Source organism: Gordionus sp. m RMFG-2023, chromosome 3 (assembly GCF_954871325.1).
Source record: "Gordionus sp. m RMFG-2023 chromosome 3, tfGorSpeb1-WG-v2, whole genome shotgun sequence".
NCBI lineage: Eukaryota > Metazoa > Nematomorpha > Gordioida > Chordodea > Parachordodidae > Gordionus > Gordionus sp. m RMFG-2023.
In genome coordinates, this window is record NC_088777.1 from 12,794,883 (window position 1) to 12,816,228 (window position 21,346).

Here is a 21,346-nt window from a genome sequence, read left to right on the forward strand (position 1 = left end):
TCTTTTTCTCAGTTGCTCGCAATGCCCATTTTCACACCCATACTACAAAACCGAGCTGACGATAGTTCGATAGGTCTTACCTTTAAGCCACGAAGGCATCTTACTGTCACAAAACGTTTTTTTGCAGGAATTAAATTATTAAGCAAAGAAAAGTTATAAACAATATGAAATATATTATTTAAAATAAAACATATAAGTCCCAATTTATAAGCACTATAATTTTAAAAATAAAGAAAGGGTATATTTGTCCTGGTTCAGCGATATTTTTGTTTAGTATCTTTGAGTCCGGAGTATTTATATCTAAAAGTCAGTTGCATTAAGGGCTGTTCCGATCCACAAATCTTTCACTATCCGATCCGCTATTTAGGTTTATTTTTATTTACCATCCATCTTTCAACTAATGTCTTATAAAAACCAATATTTTTTGCGAGGGAAAAAAATAACTACTACTACCTGTAATGCACAAAACTAGAACCACATGAAATTTTCCCTTTCCCATAGCTAAGGCTATATTTAGTGCCTAATAATTAAACGTATTTTGTTTCTTTTTATTTCCCCAAAAGTCAATCATCTATCTCATTTTAAGGGCAATTTTTATAGCTGAATTTGACTCGTTTAAATATTTTAAAATCCTTTTTTTGTTGCAATTCTCAATAATAATTGTCACATTTTTTTATCTACTCTTTCTTTTAAAATGAACAATTCGATTTTTAATTAAACAATAAATAAATTTTATTTTGGTTTCTTTAACAATTAAAAAATTATGGTAAAATGTTTAAAAAAAATTATATAATTTTTATTTTTAATTATTGTTAGGAAATTAAAAAAATTATGCCTAAAATAAATAAAAATATTATATAATTATAATCTTACACAATGATAAAATAACCAAATTTATAAAAAAATGGATTTATCAAGGCCTTTTCTAATTAAATAATAATACCCAGGGATCCAAACCGAAACGAATATCTGGTCGGTTCAGGTTTAGGTTGGGATAAAAATAACGGTTCAGGTTTCGTAAAAACTAAAAATATTGGTTCAGTTCGAACCTCTAAAAACCGGTTTGAACACTTTTATATTCAAACCTACATTAATTGTGTATAGGGGAGAATTTTTTATTTCATAATTAAAATAAAAAAACACATACATAAAACCTTCATTTTTATTAATTAATTGCACATTATAAAATAATGTTTAATTAATATAACAAATAAATATTATCTATTAATTTTAATATAAATCAAAATAGAAATTTACTATATTTTCAAAATTCGTCTCACTCATATTACATCTATAAGGAGATAATATATATTTAATTTGTTAAAAAACATCTTTCCATACTAACTTGGGTAGACGGCACTGCCAGTAATACTATATGTAAATAATTTATATATTGGATTTAATTTTTCTCTAGGCATTATAATTTATAAGTTTAAAATATTTAAAAAATGTTGTAAAATGGCAATATACAAAAGTTTATAAAAATTATGACCTACACTTATCAATTAAATGTGATTGATAATAATCTTTAAAACAATTCGAATATAATTAAAATCTTTGCAATATCCTAGTAATATTTTAGCGGTTCGGTTCAGGTTCGGCTAGAAATTTTTTTAGAGGTTTAGGTTCGGTTTGTTCGATAAAAAATACCGGTTTTTAGCGGTTTAGTGGTTCAGGTTCGGTTTGGATCCCTGATAATACCTGATTGGGACTTAAAATTTTGGTCAGATTAGGGTTGTCACAAATTGTAAATAGCCAAAATTAGATAAGTTTTACTGTAGTTGAAAATAAATCTATGTAGTTATGGACCCAATATTAGCCTCGTATCATCCTAAATTAATAATTTTTAATCTCTCATTTTGATACATCTGATATGATCCATCAGCGTCACCTAATTCAAAAATATCGCTTGATATTAAATTGCCATGCATTCCAATACTTTCCTATCATCCTTCCTCATAATTTAATATTATATTCACATTTTTAGAGAATGGTTCCCAACGAATTACAAGGAAACTATCTATTCTGCCAAAAATGCTACGACCAATTACAATCATTCGCATTACTTCCGTTCTGCAGCTAATTCGACGCATGATGTAAGATTTTTGAATTTAATGGATATCTTTGAAATTCAATGTTTTTAATCTTTTCAAAATTAAATTTATTTTCGGAGTTTTACTGATAATTTAAAAATCACCCCGTTTTTTGATAGAGTTGCCCTTAAAATATATTATATACGGGTCCATTTTTTAATTGAGATATAATTCTTATTTTTTTGCCAAAACCCTTAAACCAAATATGTTGTTGTTTTTTAAAAAAATTATGTTTACTAATGAAAAGGGTGGAAGAAGTCAGTTTACGAAATGCTTTTACGAAGGAACGATCAGGTCCATCCCCGGTTCTTGGCTCGTCTTGGATAATTGTGATAGGACCTTTCACTTTAAGTAATAATGCTCTATTCGATTATTAAATTTACGCAGCATTATTTACTAGGACTTCGGTATGGCCATTTTTATTCTAAATTTAAACTTTTACCATTCTTTTTTTTTTGAAAAATTGAAGATAAATAATTTCTAAGGTAATTTTTACTAAAAAATTAATTCGATTTTAGCCAATTTTATGCTAACCTCGAGATTTCATTAATAGACAAAGCTTTCTTGCCATCTATGAGCAAGATTTTCAGGCTACCTTAATATTTTTTGGCTAAAATATTGGGGTTAACGTTTTTTAAAAATCGAGCCTTCTAACAACACTAAAAAGATATGGCGAAAATTGTAGTGTAGTATTTTAAACAATTTTTTTTCTTCTCATTTATAACATATCAACTTAATAAGTTTACATTTGTTGATAATTATAGAAGCCTCCCAATAAGCGGGTAAATTTTGATTTAAAATAAAGTTCTTAGCGAACTCTTCGCTATATTCAAAATTTGCTCAAAAGTTATTTTTTACGATCACTATATTAATATAAATTCACTGTTTCATAATTTTTAAAATCTTTACAAAAATATAACATTATGATTAAATTTCTTTTTTTTTAAAAAAATTAAATAATTGTATATGTAAAGTGGAATAATAAACGATGGCGAGGATTTCTATTACATGCAACCAATGCAAAGCGAATCTTCGAATATTCTTAGAGTTCCTCATTTGCTTTCAAAGTACCAAAAGATTGTCGAAAACGATACTGCACATGGAAATTATACCAAGAATTGCGGTTAGTAATTCCCCCCCCCCCATCCTATTTTTTTAAACATATATAAATACAAGGCCGGCTCATAATTTATTTAATTATTAAATGTCATATTAGGTTTATATTTTTTTGAAAAAAAAATTATTTTATTAAAATATAAATTTAAATTTTGTACAATTACAAGAATTGATTTCACTTACCTCTAACTCGGTTTTCAGATTTGATATTTTTTGAATCTTATTAAGTATTTTGAGGGTATAGAATTCAACTTAAAGGCAAAACAATCTTAGACCATTTCCTAGCACAATGTTTTTTCAAAGCGTGAAAAAACAAATGGAATTTAATAGATGTTTCCTTCCAAACAACTTATTGCCTGCGATTTTGCTATTTTTTAATATCAATCTAGTTTGATATTTTTTAATGATCGAATGTAGTGAACAATTTGTTTTTAAATATTATATTATGTAATAATTTTAAGCAAGGTGAAACATAATTACTCAAATAAAGCATTAGATGAATGTAGATTTTATATGCTAAAAGGTTAAATAGCTTGTTATTGTATTATATCTTGTTGAGTTTACTAAACGCCTTTTTATCTATAATTTTTAATCAAAGGATTTTTTTTAATTATTAATTTATATTTCTGTTTATAAATTAAAATAAGGCATTCAATGAATTTAAGGAAATTATGATAATAAAATTATTAAATAACTATCCATGATCATTATTATAGAAATGAGTATTTAGCAGATCAGATATTAAATTTATCCTAGAATATCTTAGAACAATTACAAACCTTAGCTAATATGACAGATATGTTGTTATTGAAATGTTAATTACATATTTACAAATAAAAACCTTGCAAATTATTTATGTCATTTAATATAATTTTAATTCTTTATAAGTTATATCGTCAATAGATTTACTATCTTTATCCTTTATATTTTCTTAAATCCATCTTTTAATTCAATATTGTAAAACATGTATTATATATTTAAGATATTCATTGCCTACATTTTTTATGACATTACATTTATTAATGTAAATTTTATAATAAATAATATTATATTCACTTTTATTTATTTGTATTTTCCATTATTTTATTATTTGTGCTCGATATTGTTATTTTGTTATTATGATTTGTTCTAGCTACTAATATAATTTCTTTAAACTTATCTGATGAATGATATTTTAATCTATTTAAGAATTAAGTCTTATCTTTCTCTTATATAACTTATATCTCTAAATATTCCTTGTATATGCTATTTAAAAATAATGTAGTCCTCTAAATATATATGGTCTTTACATTTTAATAAGTAAATAATATTAAGGTTTATTTTCTGGGAATATATAGTATATTTTTGCACAAATTATTTATTAAATATTTTGTAATATAAAAAATCGCTTGTTGTTTGGAAGTATAAAACAATTTGTGAAAAACGTGCCCTGGAAATTAATATTAATTAATATTATCTTTATCTGTATGTAACCCAAAATTTGGATAAAATATATTAGGTTTTGACATAGTTATATCAATTATTGCTTTAACCTATTTTTATAAAAATATAAATATATTCTATAATTAGTGTGCTTTACTTAATTATTCATTCATTATTATATGCCAGAGGTGGATATGCCTAGAAGCAATCATTAACGAATAAAAACATTCTATGAATCTTAATTTTAGTATTAATTTTATTCTAAATTAATTAAATTACTAATAAAGTTATTAATAATATGATTTTTATAATGTTAAAAATATATTATTAATCTGTAATAATTAATTAAAATTAAATAAAGTAATAAAAATTTTGAAGAGCACTTATAAATTATTTGGTTATTAATTGATTATCTTTGCTTCAATTGCATTTTGTAGAAAAATATATAACCAAAAATTTTTAAAAAATAATTAATTGAATGCAGTATCCCCAATTTTTTTTTCTTTTCAATTTGGCCAATAGGTATAGCAAGAATATTGATTTGAAACTTTAAAAGTCGATTATCTCAACTGGAAACAAAAACACATCTGGAGCACTCCAATAATCGCACGATGAATAATTTTATATTTCATATATTTTACTTAAAGGAATTATTAAAACGCGCTAAATCGAAAATTTTAATTATTCTTTTTTTTTTATTTGACGTCGGCATATTTAGAAATCGCGAACAACGTAAAACTAGTCAATTCTCCACCACAAAATTACAAAACGGTATTTTTTAAAATAAATAGTAATTAATATTTTTTATATTGTGGTTGTGGCAATTTATTTTCGAATATATTAAAAAAATTGACACCAGATGAGAACATTAAATTACATGATTATAGCGATTTTTTTAAATTAGTTTTAAATCTTTGAGGCATTTAAGTTATAACATTTTTTTCACCAAATTCTACTCCCAAAATCCCATATTATTTTTTTCTTAAAATTCTCTTTATATCAATGATAAGTTTTCAAGATTTTTTTAAAAGCGGATAATTAGTTTCAAAGGGCATTAATTAGTGTAATATATTATAATCTGCTTATGACGTTTCATTGTAAACTTAGAATTTAAAACGTTGAACTGAAAATCTTATAATTTAGAATCTTTTAAAGCAAATTTTAGGATTTCTATGGTTAAAAATATCATTTGAAAGTTTAGGAAAAAGTGTTTATAAAATCTATTCCCAAAAAAGTATTTATATTTTAAATAATTTTTTCAAAATAAAATTCTGGGATATTTATATTCGAATGCATTTTTTTTTGAAAATTTGCCCCGCTCTAGACCTAGAATCTAAATCATTTAGCAAAAATCTTGTTAACATTTTGGTAACATCGCTGATTAACTCTATCTCTCAAACCTTTAATTTACCCTAACCCATATGCATATCTAACTTTTAATCCTATTCTTTACTTCGGTTATCTCTTTAATTTTTTAATATATTTCATGCAATTTTTTTTTAAAAAATAGATAAATATACTTTTAATTTTACTATTATCCAATTCTACGGTCAATATCGATCGAAATGGGCTGCGCCAATAATTTTTTCACCGATCCGTTCCGATATTTATTTCAAACGGCATTGATCGATACCGATATTTACATTCATTTTTTATCATTACTTTGTATAATATAAAATAATGGAATAATAAAAATATGTCTCATCTTTAAATTTGCATAAAGATTTATATTTTTATTATATATAGTAAATAATGTTTTATTTTATTAAATTGTAGCCTTTAATAAGTATTAGTTCCATATTATTATTTTTTACAGTGATCAGAGTTTTCAAGCCTTAATACATAAGTATAAATTTATATGCTAGCAAACTATATATATATATATCATATTAAATTTTCTGTTATATTAAACTGTATCTTTATTTGAATAAAAAAAAATTAATATGGATATTTGTCTTTATACACATAAGAGCCTCAAGTTTATGTAATAATAAGCTTCTCCTTTGCGGGCTATCTTTATCACCAGCTGTGCTGAAGTCTGATTCTAATGGAACTTTTGTTGCAAGAGATGCCAAATATCTGCATATAAATTTTTTTACCTACAATAATCAAGAGGAGCGATCTGAGATAAAATATATTTTCGTTGATGTTTAAAATAAACATTGAATATTTTTATTTATAAGATACATTTTTATGAAAATTATGAAGATTTATTATGTGAGAGAAATTAGTTCAAAATAAAAATATGTATAAATCGGTATCGGTTAAATTTTTAAAAAATAGTGGCTCCTATTCGATACTGATATTTAATATTGATACAGCCCTAATCGAAATCCACTATGGCATGTTCTTTTTAAGGTAAAATAAAAGATCCTAAATACTGTATGTAAGAGCTTTAATTATATTATATTGTCTGATTTTTTTTTAAATTGATAGTATACACTTGAACCCAAGCGCGGTCCCATTTTAGCGGGTTCACAACCCTGAGTTTTAATTTATATATTTTATTTTTTTATAAAAAAAGAGAAGGAAAAGAGATCTAATTGTACCTGAATACCAAGGCCATTCTCCCTTGGTCATCGAACTTTATATCGTTAATGATCATTCTCAAGTAGATTCTTATTTTAATATAATTATGTGTATATTTTTCATTTACATTATAAGACTATTCCATTAAATGCGTTTTAGAGATTCGTTGAATACAAATCAGCTGTTGACACGCCATTTTTTGGTTTCCTCTATTTTATTAATATAATAAGTGTAACTATTTTTTTTAAATGGCGCGCCACCAGCTAATTTGTATTGATACACATTGAATGAGTCATCAGTTTAATTCACTATTATGCAGGGTTTATAACAGTTAAGCATAACGGTTCGGTTCGTTCCGGTTTTTAGTTTAAAATTTATAAAGGTTTTGTTCCATTTCGTTTTTTAAAAAAACATTTCGGTTCGGTTTATAATTTATAAAGGTTCTTTTCGGTTTGTTCCGGTTTTTATAAATTTGATTTAAAAAAAAATTAATCATTAACCATGTAAATATTAATTTTAGAGAAAAATCCTTTTAATTTATAATTTCTTATTTAATTTAACCATGATAATCTAATAGATATTTTTATTAAATTTAGTAAATATAAATTAGACAAATTAATTTTTTTTATTTCATAAATAATAAGATAAAAACAAACATGCGTAAATACAATGATGAATAAAATAACGCATAAATATAATAAAATGTATATTATTTATGTTTAAAAAGAGAATTAGAATGGATAACTAAAATATTTTCTAATATTTCAGGATTTTAGTTCTCTGCGCAGAGATTATAAACTTAAGGCTAGAAAATGCTTTTTCTACGGATACCTGCGTAGCTGGAACTGCTAGCACAGTTATAGTTAACTTATAAAGTTCTGGCATACTATTCTTTACATTTTACTAATTATTCAAAAGATTAGTATCTTTTTCTAATCTCTCTACATTATCAAATGACCGAATTATATATTCTATTTCTAACATTTTATAATTTTTCTATGCCCTGAGAATTATTCTTATTAAGACTTTCATGCGACTTTAATAAATCTTCAAAATCATCATTTAAATCTTTCGAATGCGAACACGTAGGCATGGTATTTAGAATTTCAATATTCTGATTATTTAGACTTAGTATCAAGTTCCAAATTTTACAAAGATGTTTTCTGGCGATCTATCTTTCTTCAAATGTTAAAAATATTTAATTAATAATAAAAAATTTATAATGACTTAAATGAATATTAGAAATCTGAATTTAAAAAAACATAATATGATTATAAATAAAAAATTATTATATCATTTTAAAATATTGCTGACCATTTTATTTATTGTCATTTAAATTCTATGATCCAAGTTTTTATAATGGGATAAAAAATAAACCATATAATATAAAAATGAATGTAAAAAGTAATTGATTTCTATTAGATGTTAGTTATTAATAGTAGAATTATTTAATTTTTTCTTAAATTATTAGCAAGTATTATTATAAAAGCTTGTTAATATCTTATATATATAAACTTGTTAATTTAACCAAGAATAATTATGTGTGATTTTAAGATATCTTATCTAATTAACAGATAATTTGCCTAATCTCTAATAAATTAAGTATTTAAAGAAAAAAACAATAAACTTGGTATTAATTAATATATAATGTTGATAATATAAAAATATTTAATTTGAAAAAAAATCAACAATTTAAATAATGCCCCCAAGGAAAATTAAAATTTAAAATTTAGGTTAATAATTTAAAATTAATTATTTTTTAAAACCGGTTCAAAATATTTATAACGGTTTTGTTCGCTCTTTTTATATTTTCTTTATAACGGTTCGGTTAAAGTTACTTCAGAAAATCATAACGATTCATTCCGGTTTGGCGGTTCGGTTCGAAACCCTGCTATTATGTGCCATTTTTAAATATATTTAAGATAATTCCTTTTTGCACATCGACAAATTTTTTTAAAAAAATATTAATTAAATTATATTGTTATTATGCTAGTACGTCAAATGGGGAAAAGATGAGAGGAAAGTAATCCTGAGAACTCTTCAGATATCTCACATATTAAATGCGGTACGTTTATTTATTAATTATACTATTAGCAATAGAATATATTTTTTCACACTGTTAAATATTATATTGGCCTAAAGAAAGGAAAAAACGAAAGAAAGATTCATAGACCAATCATCCCTGCTCAATATAGTTGGGTAATTACTATATTTTTAGCTTTCTTGTCACAATGGCCTCGTGGTTTTTCAAAGAGAGCAGCTCAAATTTGGGTAAAACTAATATTAATTAAAACACCTTAATATTACCGGAAAATTGAGCCGAATTAGTCGACATTTAGCCATTACCCAACTATGCTGTTCAAAAAAAAATTTCAGAAATTTTAAATAAAATTTAGATAGAAATTAGAAAGTAATCATAATCTCTTGTTATATTTTTTTACTTATAACGAACGAATTGTATAGATTTTTAAACAGCTGAATATATTGGTAGCACTCGTAGGTACGGAAGTGTGGACCTCTTCCGACAGAATAACCATTTTGAGTGACGGAGATAAAACACTAAAAAATTTCAACGCCTACCGCCAAAAACACATACTACCCGTCATCTCTCACGACAATGCTCAATTACTAACGTAAAAAAATAGGAAAATAAAGAAGCTATTAAATTTTAGGAAAGAGAGTGAATGAATTGAGTTTAATAAGGAAGTTATAATTGAATGAATGAAAGAGGAAATAATGAGATGAATTAGAAATAATACATGACATTAGGAGAAATACGATATAGTTGAATTAGAATAAAAATTGAAATTTTACGAGCCTTTTTATTTAATAAAGTTCCGCTTGACTATACTTTTCTTTAATTTAGAGCGCATTATTTCGATGGAGGCGTGATTGGCAAGGCTATCAAAAGACAAATTTGTGCTTACAGCGACTCCACTGGAGTTGCCATGGTATAGTTTTTAATATTTATTTTATTTTTACGGAGGTCTTAAAAGATATGCAACTTTTTTTTAAACACTACATAATTAAGTTTTTTTAAAATAAAATTTAAGTATTATATCATAATAAATTCAAGGTAGAGGAGATCCAATGCCCGAATCCAAACATTGAGTATTTAATACAATCTGACCGGGATCCTGGCATGTATTTTTTTTTAGTTTCAAGGTTGACAATGTAGTTATCAAATTATAACACGAAATATAAGATACTAATAAATAAGTGCTTGCAAATTCGATTTCTTAACATTAAATTTTAAATACAGGACCACAACAATTTAGTAGGACCGGTGGCCAGCACGATGGCTCATGAGCTTGGCCACAGTCTGGGGATGGACCATGACACCGAAATCTGCGATTGTCCGGATCGTGTCTGCGTTATGACGCCGGCTAGCGGGTTAATATTCAAATTAGAATTAGTCAAAATTGGCCCAAAATTCGTGATTTTTTAAAATTTGTGCGATCGTCGTGTCTCATTTAAAAAAATTTTGTCGCAGTTTTGATCTTCCTTACTAAAAAAAGGGCTTTAAATCCAATTTAAAAAATTATATATTATTAAATATTTCAGGTTTTATACGAACTTCTAATAAAAATCCTCTATCCCCTTATCTCATATATTTTGCATATTTAGAAAGAAGAAAATAAACGAAACTAATATATTTTATAATTTTTTTTTTTGAAATTTGTTATATTTTACGCTTTAGTCATTAAACCTAATCATCATCTTGATTCTGGAATAGAAATATATTTTTTTTCCTTTTTCAAAAATCTTATATGGTCTTGTTGTTTACTCGACTTCTTCTTTTGCTAGTAAACTGCAACACGTTATCTGTCACTAGATCTTCTGTACATCCTTCATTTATAAGGTCGTTCCTATTTTCATATCATTTTGTCGGCTCTCCTGATTTTTTTTAATATCTATTTACTTCTACGCGCATTTGTAAAATATATTTATCAATTATCAATATGCGAGATATGTAAAGGTTTATGGTCTATCCATAAAATTTCGTCACCCCTAAGTAATGTTTTAGATTCTCCGATAGTGATTTTTATATGCTACTAATATATGTGCTTATGTTAGCAATGAAATGTGATGACTTAGATTCTTCTATCTATGACTCACTAATGAATTGGTTTTGTTTAGGGTCTATTTGATTTGGATGAAAATGATTCGAGAATGTTAAGTAATACTATATGTGTTTTTGAAATAGCTAGCGAGAATTGTAAATAACGCAACATCCCCACGGATAGTTTCATCCAAATCCATTAAAAATGCCTAAATTGGGCTATCAATCAATGTATTATATTTTAATTTACTTCACGAGTTATAATTACCAGCAGAATTATCATTTTTAACATAAAATTATATTTCGTTTCCTGATAATTCGGTTATTACATCTCCAATTTTTGTCAAAAATTGCTCTTTTTACATAAATCTATTTTTTATAATTATACTTATTATTTACATAAAAAAATCCGAAATATTTATAAAATGAGTTTAAGGTTAAATCCGATTGAAAACAATAGAAACTTAATTTTTAAAATTGCGCTCCTGTGAAATCGCAAAAAGTGGAGATGAAATGATTTAATTCTCAGGCGACGATTTGTTAGTGCTTATTATTTTAAAACACTTATATGTTTCACTTTTGAAACTCTAAATAGGTCTTTCTTAGCAACGAAATGGTCTTCTTGTAGTTTACAATATCTGAGTTACTCGATAGCCCGAGGGATGGATGCATGTCTCGGTAATGTGCCTGCGAAAGTATTAGATACTCCTAAATGCGGAAACGGTTTTTTGGAATCGGAAGGCGGAGAGGAATGCGATTGTGGATTGCCCGAAGTTTGTATTTTTTAAAACCTATTATTTTATTTATTTTCTAAAAAAAATCTATTTATTTTCATTAATAAATTACAAAAATATTTTTATTTAAATATGTCCGATTGATCGGTAGTATTGCCAAAACAAATGTTGTAATCCAGTGACTTGCAAACTCAGCGTCAATTCCAGTTGTGCCACCGGATCGTGTTGTAATTTCTTTACTTGTCAGGTTCGCATTTTAAAATATGTTAAAATAATAATCGCTAAAATAATTACTGCTAATTAAATTCTCAAAGCTATGGGAAGTTATTTAATACAACTGAAAAACTTCTTTATTTTTTTAAAAAATTTAAATGAAAATTTTTATAACTTGAAAACCTCATAATATATGGTCAATGGTAACTTTTTATTTTCAATTCTTATTATATACTATTCTATAATTATTCAATTTAACTGACCTTTTATATAATATTTAATATAAATACGCTATATTATTGTATAACAAATATATTATTTAAATAACGTTTGATATTATAACCTTTTAAAATATATGAAATATAACAAAAAATATGAGGTTTTCTTTTTTGAATGGATTTTTTTCCCGATATTCAAAAAACAAATATTTTTTAATCCAGTTAATTTTATATACTTAAACTCGGCACATTATTTCCGATAAATGTTCCCTTTAAAGGTTTACATTCATTGAAAATTTAAAATGTCCACGCTATTTACACAAATTACAAAAAAATAGAAATTTTGGGTGGATTCGATGTGTTGGCTATTAGTACATTATAAGTGTATTGAAAATACAACTCAATTTATGTTACACAATTGGTAAAAACTTTCCCCACTACGAAGTCTTGTATTTAAATCTAGATGTTCTAATTGCCCGACCCGGATTTTTAAAACATTTCTACGGCCCGGTCCGGGTAGTCCGGAGCATGTAGGTATCTGATTTCAGTTATAAATATATAATCCAGTGCCTTTCTCAGGGAAAAACAAAACAATTATTACTTAATCCAATATTTTGCATATTAACTTTAACTATATTTATTCAAATTTATAATCGTATAATAAAATTTAACAAATTTATAGTAAGGTTGATAAACCCGTAATAAACCAAAATTATAAAAACTGGTCTACTATGTTACTTAGCACCGACACCCACCCATGTCCACCAACCTCATGTTTTGGCCTAAAATCAATCGCTAGGTCAGAACTGACTGATAAGCCAAATAAAAGCTATAACATATTTTTTCCTTCAGTTAAAAAAAGTAACAAATTTAAAAACTGAGTCCATGGTTATCATTTATTTATTTTAAATAATTAATGTATCATATTAACAGAAAAGGAATAAAATAATTCAATCAACATAACGAGCCCTTTAAGTTCCCTCATAAAATTGATATGATGCAACACGATATTTAGTAATTTTTTTATTGATTCATTTATTATAACATAAAACACACAAAATAAATTTTCTAATTTATAATGACTGCTCTCTCTGGTGGTTTCAAATTCATATCAGAGTCATTCCACGTCAAATCGATCACGATTCGGCCAACCCCTTTTAAAATTGTTAAAAATTTCTGGAATTATTTAGATAAGTAAAAAAATGAGAAAGCCGTTTATTTTAGCTCGCTAGCACACCTGGTTCCCGAGATATAGGGGCTCAAAGGTGCAAAAAGATCCACTTTGGAATCTGTAAAATTTTTAAAAGTCTTATATTTCAAAAACTATTTATAGTAGATTGATATATAATATAGCAAATTATAGGTAAAATAAATCTCTAAAGAGCTATCAAAATACAATAAAAATTGGTCACAATTTGAGCCGTTAACTTTCGGTTTATCTATTTTGCTTCACCTGTGTTTTTAAGCAAAAAACGGAGTTTGTTTTCGAAATTTATTTATTGCTTTTTATTTAAACACCTTTGCTAAATATATATACGATGTCAAAACCTTGACGAAGCTATCGACTCCAAAAATCGGTGAAAAAAATAGATAGCGCTTTATGAAATTACGGATTATGGTTAAAATTTTGCTCCTAACTTATCAATAACCGGATATTTTCACTTTTTATACTAAAAAATTTCTATTAAATATACTAAATAAACTGAGGGGCAGAGTGGGGAAATGCCCATTAGACACTTAATAATGTAACAAATTTCCAATAACAAATATCTTTCATATAATTTATCTTAATATTCATTTTTATTAATACATAGAAATATAGATAAAATCATATTCATTCCATAATTTAAAATATATATTTAAAACAAAATTTAGTTAGTCCAATTTTAATATTTGAATGAATATCTTTAAATTTAAGATATGGCTCTCGTAAATTAATTAAAATTAATCTTTTTTGGACTTGAATCTTTTCACCATTTTTTATTATAGAAACAAAATCCCTTTTCTCAGGCATCGATCTGCTTTATTCATCATTGCTATAAAAAAATTTGACAACAGCAAAGGTGGCAGCATCTATTGCCTTGCCGGGTTTAGGATTCGGTGTTGAAAAAAAACCCTTTTTCTTTTATTAAACCTTTTGATTTTAACGCCATATGATATGAAATATTAAATTCTTTTACAATTTTTTTTACTGTCCAATTTGATGGTAATAATGTTAGTAAACTATATTTATTTGTTACCGACAGTTGTAAGAAATTGATTTTTAAGGTATCTATAATTTCATCGAAGTTTTCATCATTTGATGAAGATAATGGTATAATTTTAGTGGTTAAATTTTTTTTTTTACTCTATATATTTTTTTCTTCAAATATTTCTTTTCACATAAGCGTTTTCTTATATTGGGAGATTCCCCTATTGATTATAAAGATATATTAATGTTTCAATAGCCTCTCGATTAATTATATGAGGGGGAGAATCAATATCTACATTGTCATTTGAAATATAAGGAATGCTTGTTAATTTTTATCGGCATGGTATATTAATATATCTAAATTGAATGGTAAATTTTTTGGGTCATCCAGGGTAGAATTTTTCTTAGATTCTTGCGATAATAAGCATGTCTTGTAGATTAAATGGCTTGTAACATTTTAATATTTGGTACCTTCATCGTGATATAGAATATATTGTAATTGATCAGCACCTAGAATATATGTTTTTGCACTCTTCAAATCCCGAATGTTATTGGGTAGACAGACGATAAAATAATATGCAGACGTGTTGAATTATTTAAAATTAATCTGAACGGTCAAGTTAAAAATTACGCAGAAAGAGAGATCGTTTTAAAAAGTTTATTTTGTAAAATAATATGCTAGTAAAATATAATCGATAATTTGCCTAATAAAATATTCGTTTTTACTGCAGGCGTTATATATTATCGAGCTAATAAGTCATTTGCTATAGTAGCAAAGTAGAGATTTAAAAAATGTAAAACTTTTTAAGGATGGTGGGGAGGGGGCAGAACTGGAAAATTTTATCATATTTCTTATAAACGTATCATTATTTTCATTTTCCTTAGGAATAATATTTTTCAACCATTAGCGCCATCTATTTTTTCTTCAAATTTTGGTAAAAATGTATAGAGTCGATCGATAGCGTCGCCAAGGTTTTGACATCGTATATATATATTTAGCAAAGGTGTTTAAATAAAAAGCAATAAATAAACTTCGAAAATAAACTCCCTTTTTTGCCTAAAAATACAGGTAAAGCTATATAGGTAAACCGGAAGTTAAAGACTCAAATTGGCACCAATTTTTATTATTTTTTGATAGCCCTTTAGAGATTTTTTTTTACCTACAATTTGATATATTATATATTTTTTTTACTATAAATAGTTTTTGGGATATAAGCATTTTAAAAATTTTACAGATTCTGAAATGGCTTTTTTTTGCACTTTTGAGCCCCCATATATCGGGAACCAGGTGTGCTAGCAAGCTAAAATAAACGGCTTTTTCATTTATTTACCTATCTAAATAATTCTAGAAAATTTTAACAATTTTAAAAGGGGTCGGCCTAAAATGTGCCTTTTTTGATCACACCTTATGGAAACTTTCGAAACAGTTTCTGTTTTTATTTAGACATAGTGGTACGTTGCAGATTTGCACCACCATCTTGTTCTTCTGGGATTTAACTTTTTACCAAAGAGGGTACACCTTCGGGAGGTTCCTGCCTGAGGTTGATGAGCTGAGTTTTTTAGTCTAATCTGGAAGGATATAAGGCTTATTATTTTTTAAAAGGCGAGATAATCGGGACGTATTTATAATGTCCAATTATATTGATCCGAGATCAGTGGATACTGTGAAGAGAAAAAATAAAAAAAAAGGGGAAGTATTTGATGTAAAATGTTCAATGATAAAGATATATAATAAATTTATGGGGTCTGTTGACCATATCGACCATTTAAAGCCTTTACATGAAATTTCGCGAAGGTGGCGAAAATGGTGGCTGCCATTATTCTTTTGGCTGATAGATGCGGCTATAATTCATTCATAAGCTACAATCTTTTACAGACAATAAACTCTCATCGAAAGAATTCCGAAGACAAATAATTGCTAGCGAATTGGAACACTGCAAAAATGTTGATAGGGATGATAATATTCCGAATGATAGTTATATATCAATGCAAAGAAAAAATAATAGGCCTTATATCCTTTCAGAAATTAGACTAAAAAACTCAGCTCATAAACCTCAGGCAGGAACCACCCTACGGTGTACCCTCTGTTACAAAGGTAAATTCAGAAGAACAGGGTGGTCTTCCAAACCATGCAACGTACCACTATATCTAAATGAAAATAGAAACTGTTTCAGTTTCCATAAGGTGTCAATGATATGAATTTGAAACCACCAGAGAGAGCCGCCATTTTTAATTAAAAAAATTTGTTAGTTTTATATTACACTATACATGAATCAATAAAAAAATTTCTAAATATCATGTTGCATCATATTAATTTTATGCGGGAACAAAAAAATTAATAACATTTCGTCATCCCATATATTTTTTAAAATATAACTCTATGCGCTGCATAAAAACGATGATCATCTTTTGAAACAAAATGTCTTGAGACTTGGCTTGGGTCGTCCGTTAAATCAAAATTCTTTTGTGTGTTGCAGAATACCTATTTCTTTTCTTGCCTTCTGCTCCCCACATAAATTTTACAATCCTGTATTACTAGTTTAATAAATACCCATTTTTCCCATGTGATCCGTTAACACCACTCCTATCAACTACTTTTGGCTTCCCAAATATTAATGATATAATTTCCGAAGTTCGTTTCTTAACTGAGTGTTTAATATTTGAATTAAGGAAAATATCTGGTCGTTAAATAATCAATAAATATATCAATCTTAAAATGATTGTTTTTATTAGTTCCCAATTTTAAAACATATTTTGAGTGATTTGAGTTATCTATTATATTTCATAGCAAACGTATGAATTATGAATTTTTTTTGAATGAATACAGTTGAGACCAGCGGCGAGCGTGTGTAGGCGAGTAAATGGGGTTTGCGACTTGCCTGAGTTTTGCGATGGAAAATCGGAATTCTGTCCGCGTGACATTCATGTACAAGACGCAATGCCTTGCCCTTCCTCCAATTCCCTCCTAGACCTTGGGCACCTTGATCTAGTGAGCAATTTTTCCTTTTTGTTTCATTTTAATACTTCTAAAATTGATTTTTGAATAATTGAAAATGATTTAATAATCCATATTTTTATTTTTTCAGATAGCGAATAAAATAGATTTAGATATAGAAACTAATAGCTCGAACAACGATAAATTGCTAGGAGCCATTGACGAAGATCCAGGTATATAATTTATCATATTATTTTAATTTAGCCTATTACATTTTTCGGAAATATTATGCCATAATCTCCATTAGTGTAATCTAATCTAAATGAAAAAATTGTTTCATACACTTAGTCTATCTATTGTTTTATAAATGAGATGATGAAATTATACCCTTTTGTGTTAAATATAAGATTAGTGGTGGTGTGATATGGTAGCTAGGCATATTTTTTGCAAAAAAAATGTTATTAGTAACTGCATTTTTTGTGTAATGACAAAAGTAATCAGTTATTTTTTTTAAATATTTATTATATTTTTGATGCTTATCCAAATTTAGAATTGCTTATATTGAATAAAATGCCTCATTTATATCAAGCCATCTTTTAAAAGTTTAGTTTAGTCTAGAGTAGTTTTTTAGAGAAAACCCAGCATGCCCTTTTGATAGAAAATTTGAAAAATTTAAATTATTTGAACTCAATTTTTATGAAAAAAAAAATACTTTATTATTCATATATTTTTTGGGCATGAATAAGCATTATATTGTTAAATTTCTTTCCCAATGTAAATAAATATTATATTAATTTAAATTTTCATATCAAAAATGTTCATATTTTAAAATTTATTCAACAAAAATATAAAAACCTTTGTAGAACATGGTTTAGCGGATAAAAAGGCTATCGAAAATTCAGGTCAAAATATTGACAGGTTTTTTTGTAGTAACATCTGCTATGTCCCAGTATAAAATTCGAGGGTAAAGTAACTTGCAATATAACACAATTTTTCAAGAATATAACGATAACTGGTTACTTTCCGAAAATAACTCTTAACAATACTAGTTATTAGTATTTATGTATCTATCAACTAGTGTTTTTAACTGGTTCAATTTTCAAAAAGGCTAACCCAATATTTTCGCCGAAAAATATTTCGCAAGCTTGAAGATTATACTCATAGATGGCGGAAAGATTTAGACATCTATTAACGAAATCTCAACGCTCGTGTAATATTATTTTGGGTAAAATCTTAAATTATAATTGACTAAATCGAGCCGTTTAACATGCTACTTTCAACTTTATATTTTCATTTTTAAATCAAAGAATTCTTAAATATATTTATTTAAATAATTTTATAATGGAGAAATATAATCTATCAATAAAATACGATATTTTAAATATATTTTTTATGAGTTAGGGAAATATGCCCTTTTCTTTAGATCAAATTTATTTTAAATAGACCTGTACACTGAAGTTTATTCGAAAGGACATTGTTTTTACGGGCAATGTCAATCTTACGCATCTCAGTGCAAACTTATTTGGGGAACTTCCGCAAAAATGGCTGTACCTACTTGTTTCAAACAAAACGCCTTTTCCGATAATCCCGCCCGACAAAAGGTATGCCTTTACATTTCTCGAATTTTATTGAAATCTCTTTCAATATTATTATTATTATTATCTTTTGTAACTAAATTGATTGATTTCAATCTGGAACCTTTAAAAACTCCGCGTTACCGTTTAATCGTAGAAAGGATGTTATTTAGCAATGAATTTTAAACGTGCTTTCGCATAAATATTAAATATAGTGAATAACCCTATTTAGAATGGTATAACATAAAAATATCTGTTAAAAAATATGAAAGGTGTCATTATCCTCTCGTCAATCTCCCAGCATTGAAACGATTGACGCGCGGCACAAAAATGGTGATTGCGGATACGACATTGTATCCACTTCTTTCACTTCATGTCCCAACGAGTAATTTTTTACATTTCGAGTATTTATTTTTTCCTAACATTTTATCGATTTGCATGGTTTCCAAATAATATGAACTCCTTTCTAATCTCATAATCGCCATATTTATTCTAGTTCATTTTAAAAATTATCTATTTATATTATCGCGTTTTCCCAATAAGTGATTACATGTGCGGGCGTGTGCATTGTGTGGATGAGGCAGAAAGGCCGATTTATGGGGACACATCTGGTCGTAAAGAATGGCACTCTTATGTCAGATATGCCAGTGTCACCAAACCATTTAATCTTAGTCCTAGAATAAAGGTTTATTTTCCAAAATATAAACTTGATAAAATAATGTATTTATTTTTTATTGATTTTATAATAAGATACAAAAATGAGAGAAGAATAAGATTTGGAAGATATATTTATTTTTATTTGAATATTTTTTCTTAAATTAAATTCCCAACAACCAGCCATCTAATTATGAGGACACTTTCGAAACAAATTATACTAAATTAAAGGTTTTCAAGATAATTTTCCTAAAAACTTATTAGCGTCAATCGACACGTTACTGGTCTTGCCATTCTGTCTTCATTGATCTAGGATCGCAAGTCAAAGATGCTGGCATGACTCCTGATGGCGCGACCTGCGGGCCCGAAAAAGTTTATGCATTCTCCATTCTTTAAAAAATATATAATTGTGTGATAAACTCTTAAATTATAGATTAAATAAAAGAAGTATTTATAAATTATGGAGTTCTTATTGCAGAAAGTACTCTTTTAATTCAAGGGTTAACAGGGCAAAGAAGTTACTTTATTAAATAAGAACAGACTGAAATAATTTTAGAGATTTTTTTTATCTCTCAATTTTAAATTGTTTTTTTTATAAGAGTTTATTATATATTTTAAAGAAGAATTTTATTGTTTTCCTATTCCTCCTCTTTTTTCTTATCTTTATTTCATTTTATTTTGTATAAAGATTTTATCATTTAAAAAATGATAATGCTTGAAATAAAGTCTCAATATATTCTTTTTTAATTTCTTGTTATCAAAAGTTCTTTACATATTTAATATGTGTGATATGCTATTTAATTTTAATAATAATAAAATTTAAATTCCTTAACGTTTTTCAATTTATCCTATGTTTAGCGAAGAATCCTCAATAATTTCCATACTATTTATTTTTTTTAAAAAATGAATATTTAGGTATGCGTGAATAGATCCTGCATCCACGAATCCAAAGTGAACATCAGGAAATGCCGGAAGAATTGCAGTGGTCACGGGGTACCTTATATACATATATTTATTAAATCAAAATTACAATATATAATATTTGTGTTAAAAAATAAACATTCAGTTAAATAAAAAGTAAATAAAATTTTTATAAAGAAGGTCTGAAAAGATCGACATTTCAGGGTTCGACATTATAGCATAAATCATAATTTTAAAAAAAATTTGCTATCTCATGACTGAATTATATAGAATTTTGCGTTGTTTTCGAACAAAAGTTGAACTTCACATAATGGAAATATAAAATATGTAAACGCCATTTTTTTTCACATTTTATCCCCTTTTTAATTCAAATATTATATATAAAAATACTTTTGATAAAATGTTCCAAAAAAGTCCATTTTGAAACGAGAAATTTTTTTAATACTATTTAATTTTTATTTTTTATAGAGAGAATATAAAAGACATTTAATTCCTAAATATAATTAAATTAGGTGTTTTACTTGTTAAAACTTTGTATTTTTTTTATAAATAAAAATATCTCAACTTTTATATTTTTTACAAATAATTAAAAGCAAATTCTGAAGGCAGTAGCTTAAAAATATCATTTATATTAAAAAATATATTTTTATGGAATTTTTTTATAGGTAATATAAGTTTTAGAA

At 26.4% G+C, this 21,346-nt stretch overlaps 1 protein-coding gene across 2 annotated transcripts in view; it reads left to right on the forward strand.

Annotated features, from left to right (window-relative positions):
• Window positions 1-21,346, forward strand: part of LOC135927576 (disintegrin and metalloproteinase domain-containing protein 12-like) — a 40,955-nt gene that overhangs the window by 15,712 nt on the left and 3,897 nt on the right. For both annotated transcript variants that reach the window (XM_065463650.1, XM_065463651.1), the window contains exons 4-21: window positions 1,988-2,096; window positions 2,341-2,444; window positions 3,068-3,216; window positions 5,350-5,402; window positions 7,156-7,242; window positions 9,154-9,225; window positions 9,624-9,793; window positions 10,027-10,111; window positions 10,423-10,553; window positions 11,819-11,996; window positions 12,109-12,204; window positions 17,407-17,568; window positions 17,666-17,747; window positions 18,958-19,115; window positions 19,361-19,473; window positions 19,632-19,773; window positions 20,007-20,114; window positions 20,658-20,735. In XM_065463650.1, coding sequence (XP_065319722.1) covers window positions 1,988-2,096; window positions 2,341-2,444; window positions 3,068-3,216; window positions 5,350-5,402; window positions 7,156-7,242; window positions 9,154-9,225; window positions 9,624-9,793; window positions 10,027-10,111; window positions 10,423-10,553; window positions 11,819-11,996; window positions 12,109-12,204; window positions 17,407-17,568; window positions 17,666-17,747; window positions 18,958-19,115; window positions 19,361-19,473; window positions 19,632-19,773; window positions 20,007-20,114; window positions 20,658-20,735 — 2,077 coding nt within the window. The remainder of the gene's footprint in view (window positions 1-1,987; window positions 2,097-2,340; window positions 2,445-3,067; window positions 3,217-5,349; window positions 5,403-7,155; window positions 7,243-9,153; window positions 9,226-9,623; window positions 9,794-10,026; window positions 10,112-10,422; window positions 10,554-11,818; window positions 11,997-12,108; window positions 12,205-17,406; window positions 17,569-17,665; window positions 17,748-18,957; window positions 19,116-19,360; window positions 19,474-19,631; window positions 19,774-20,006; window positions 20,115-20,657; window positions 20,736-21,346) is intronic.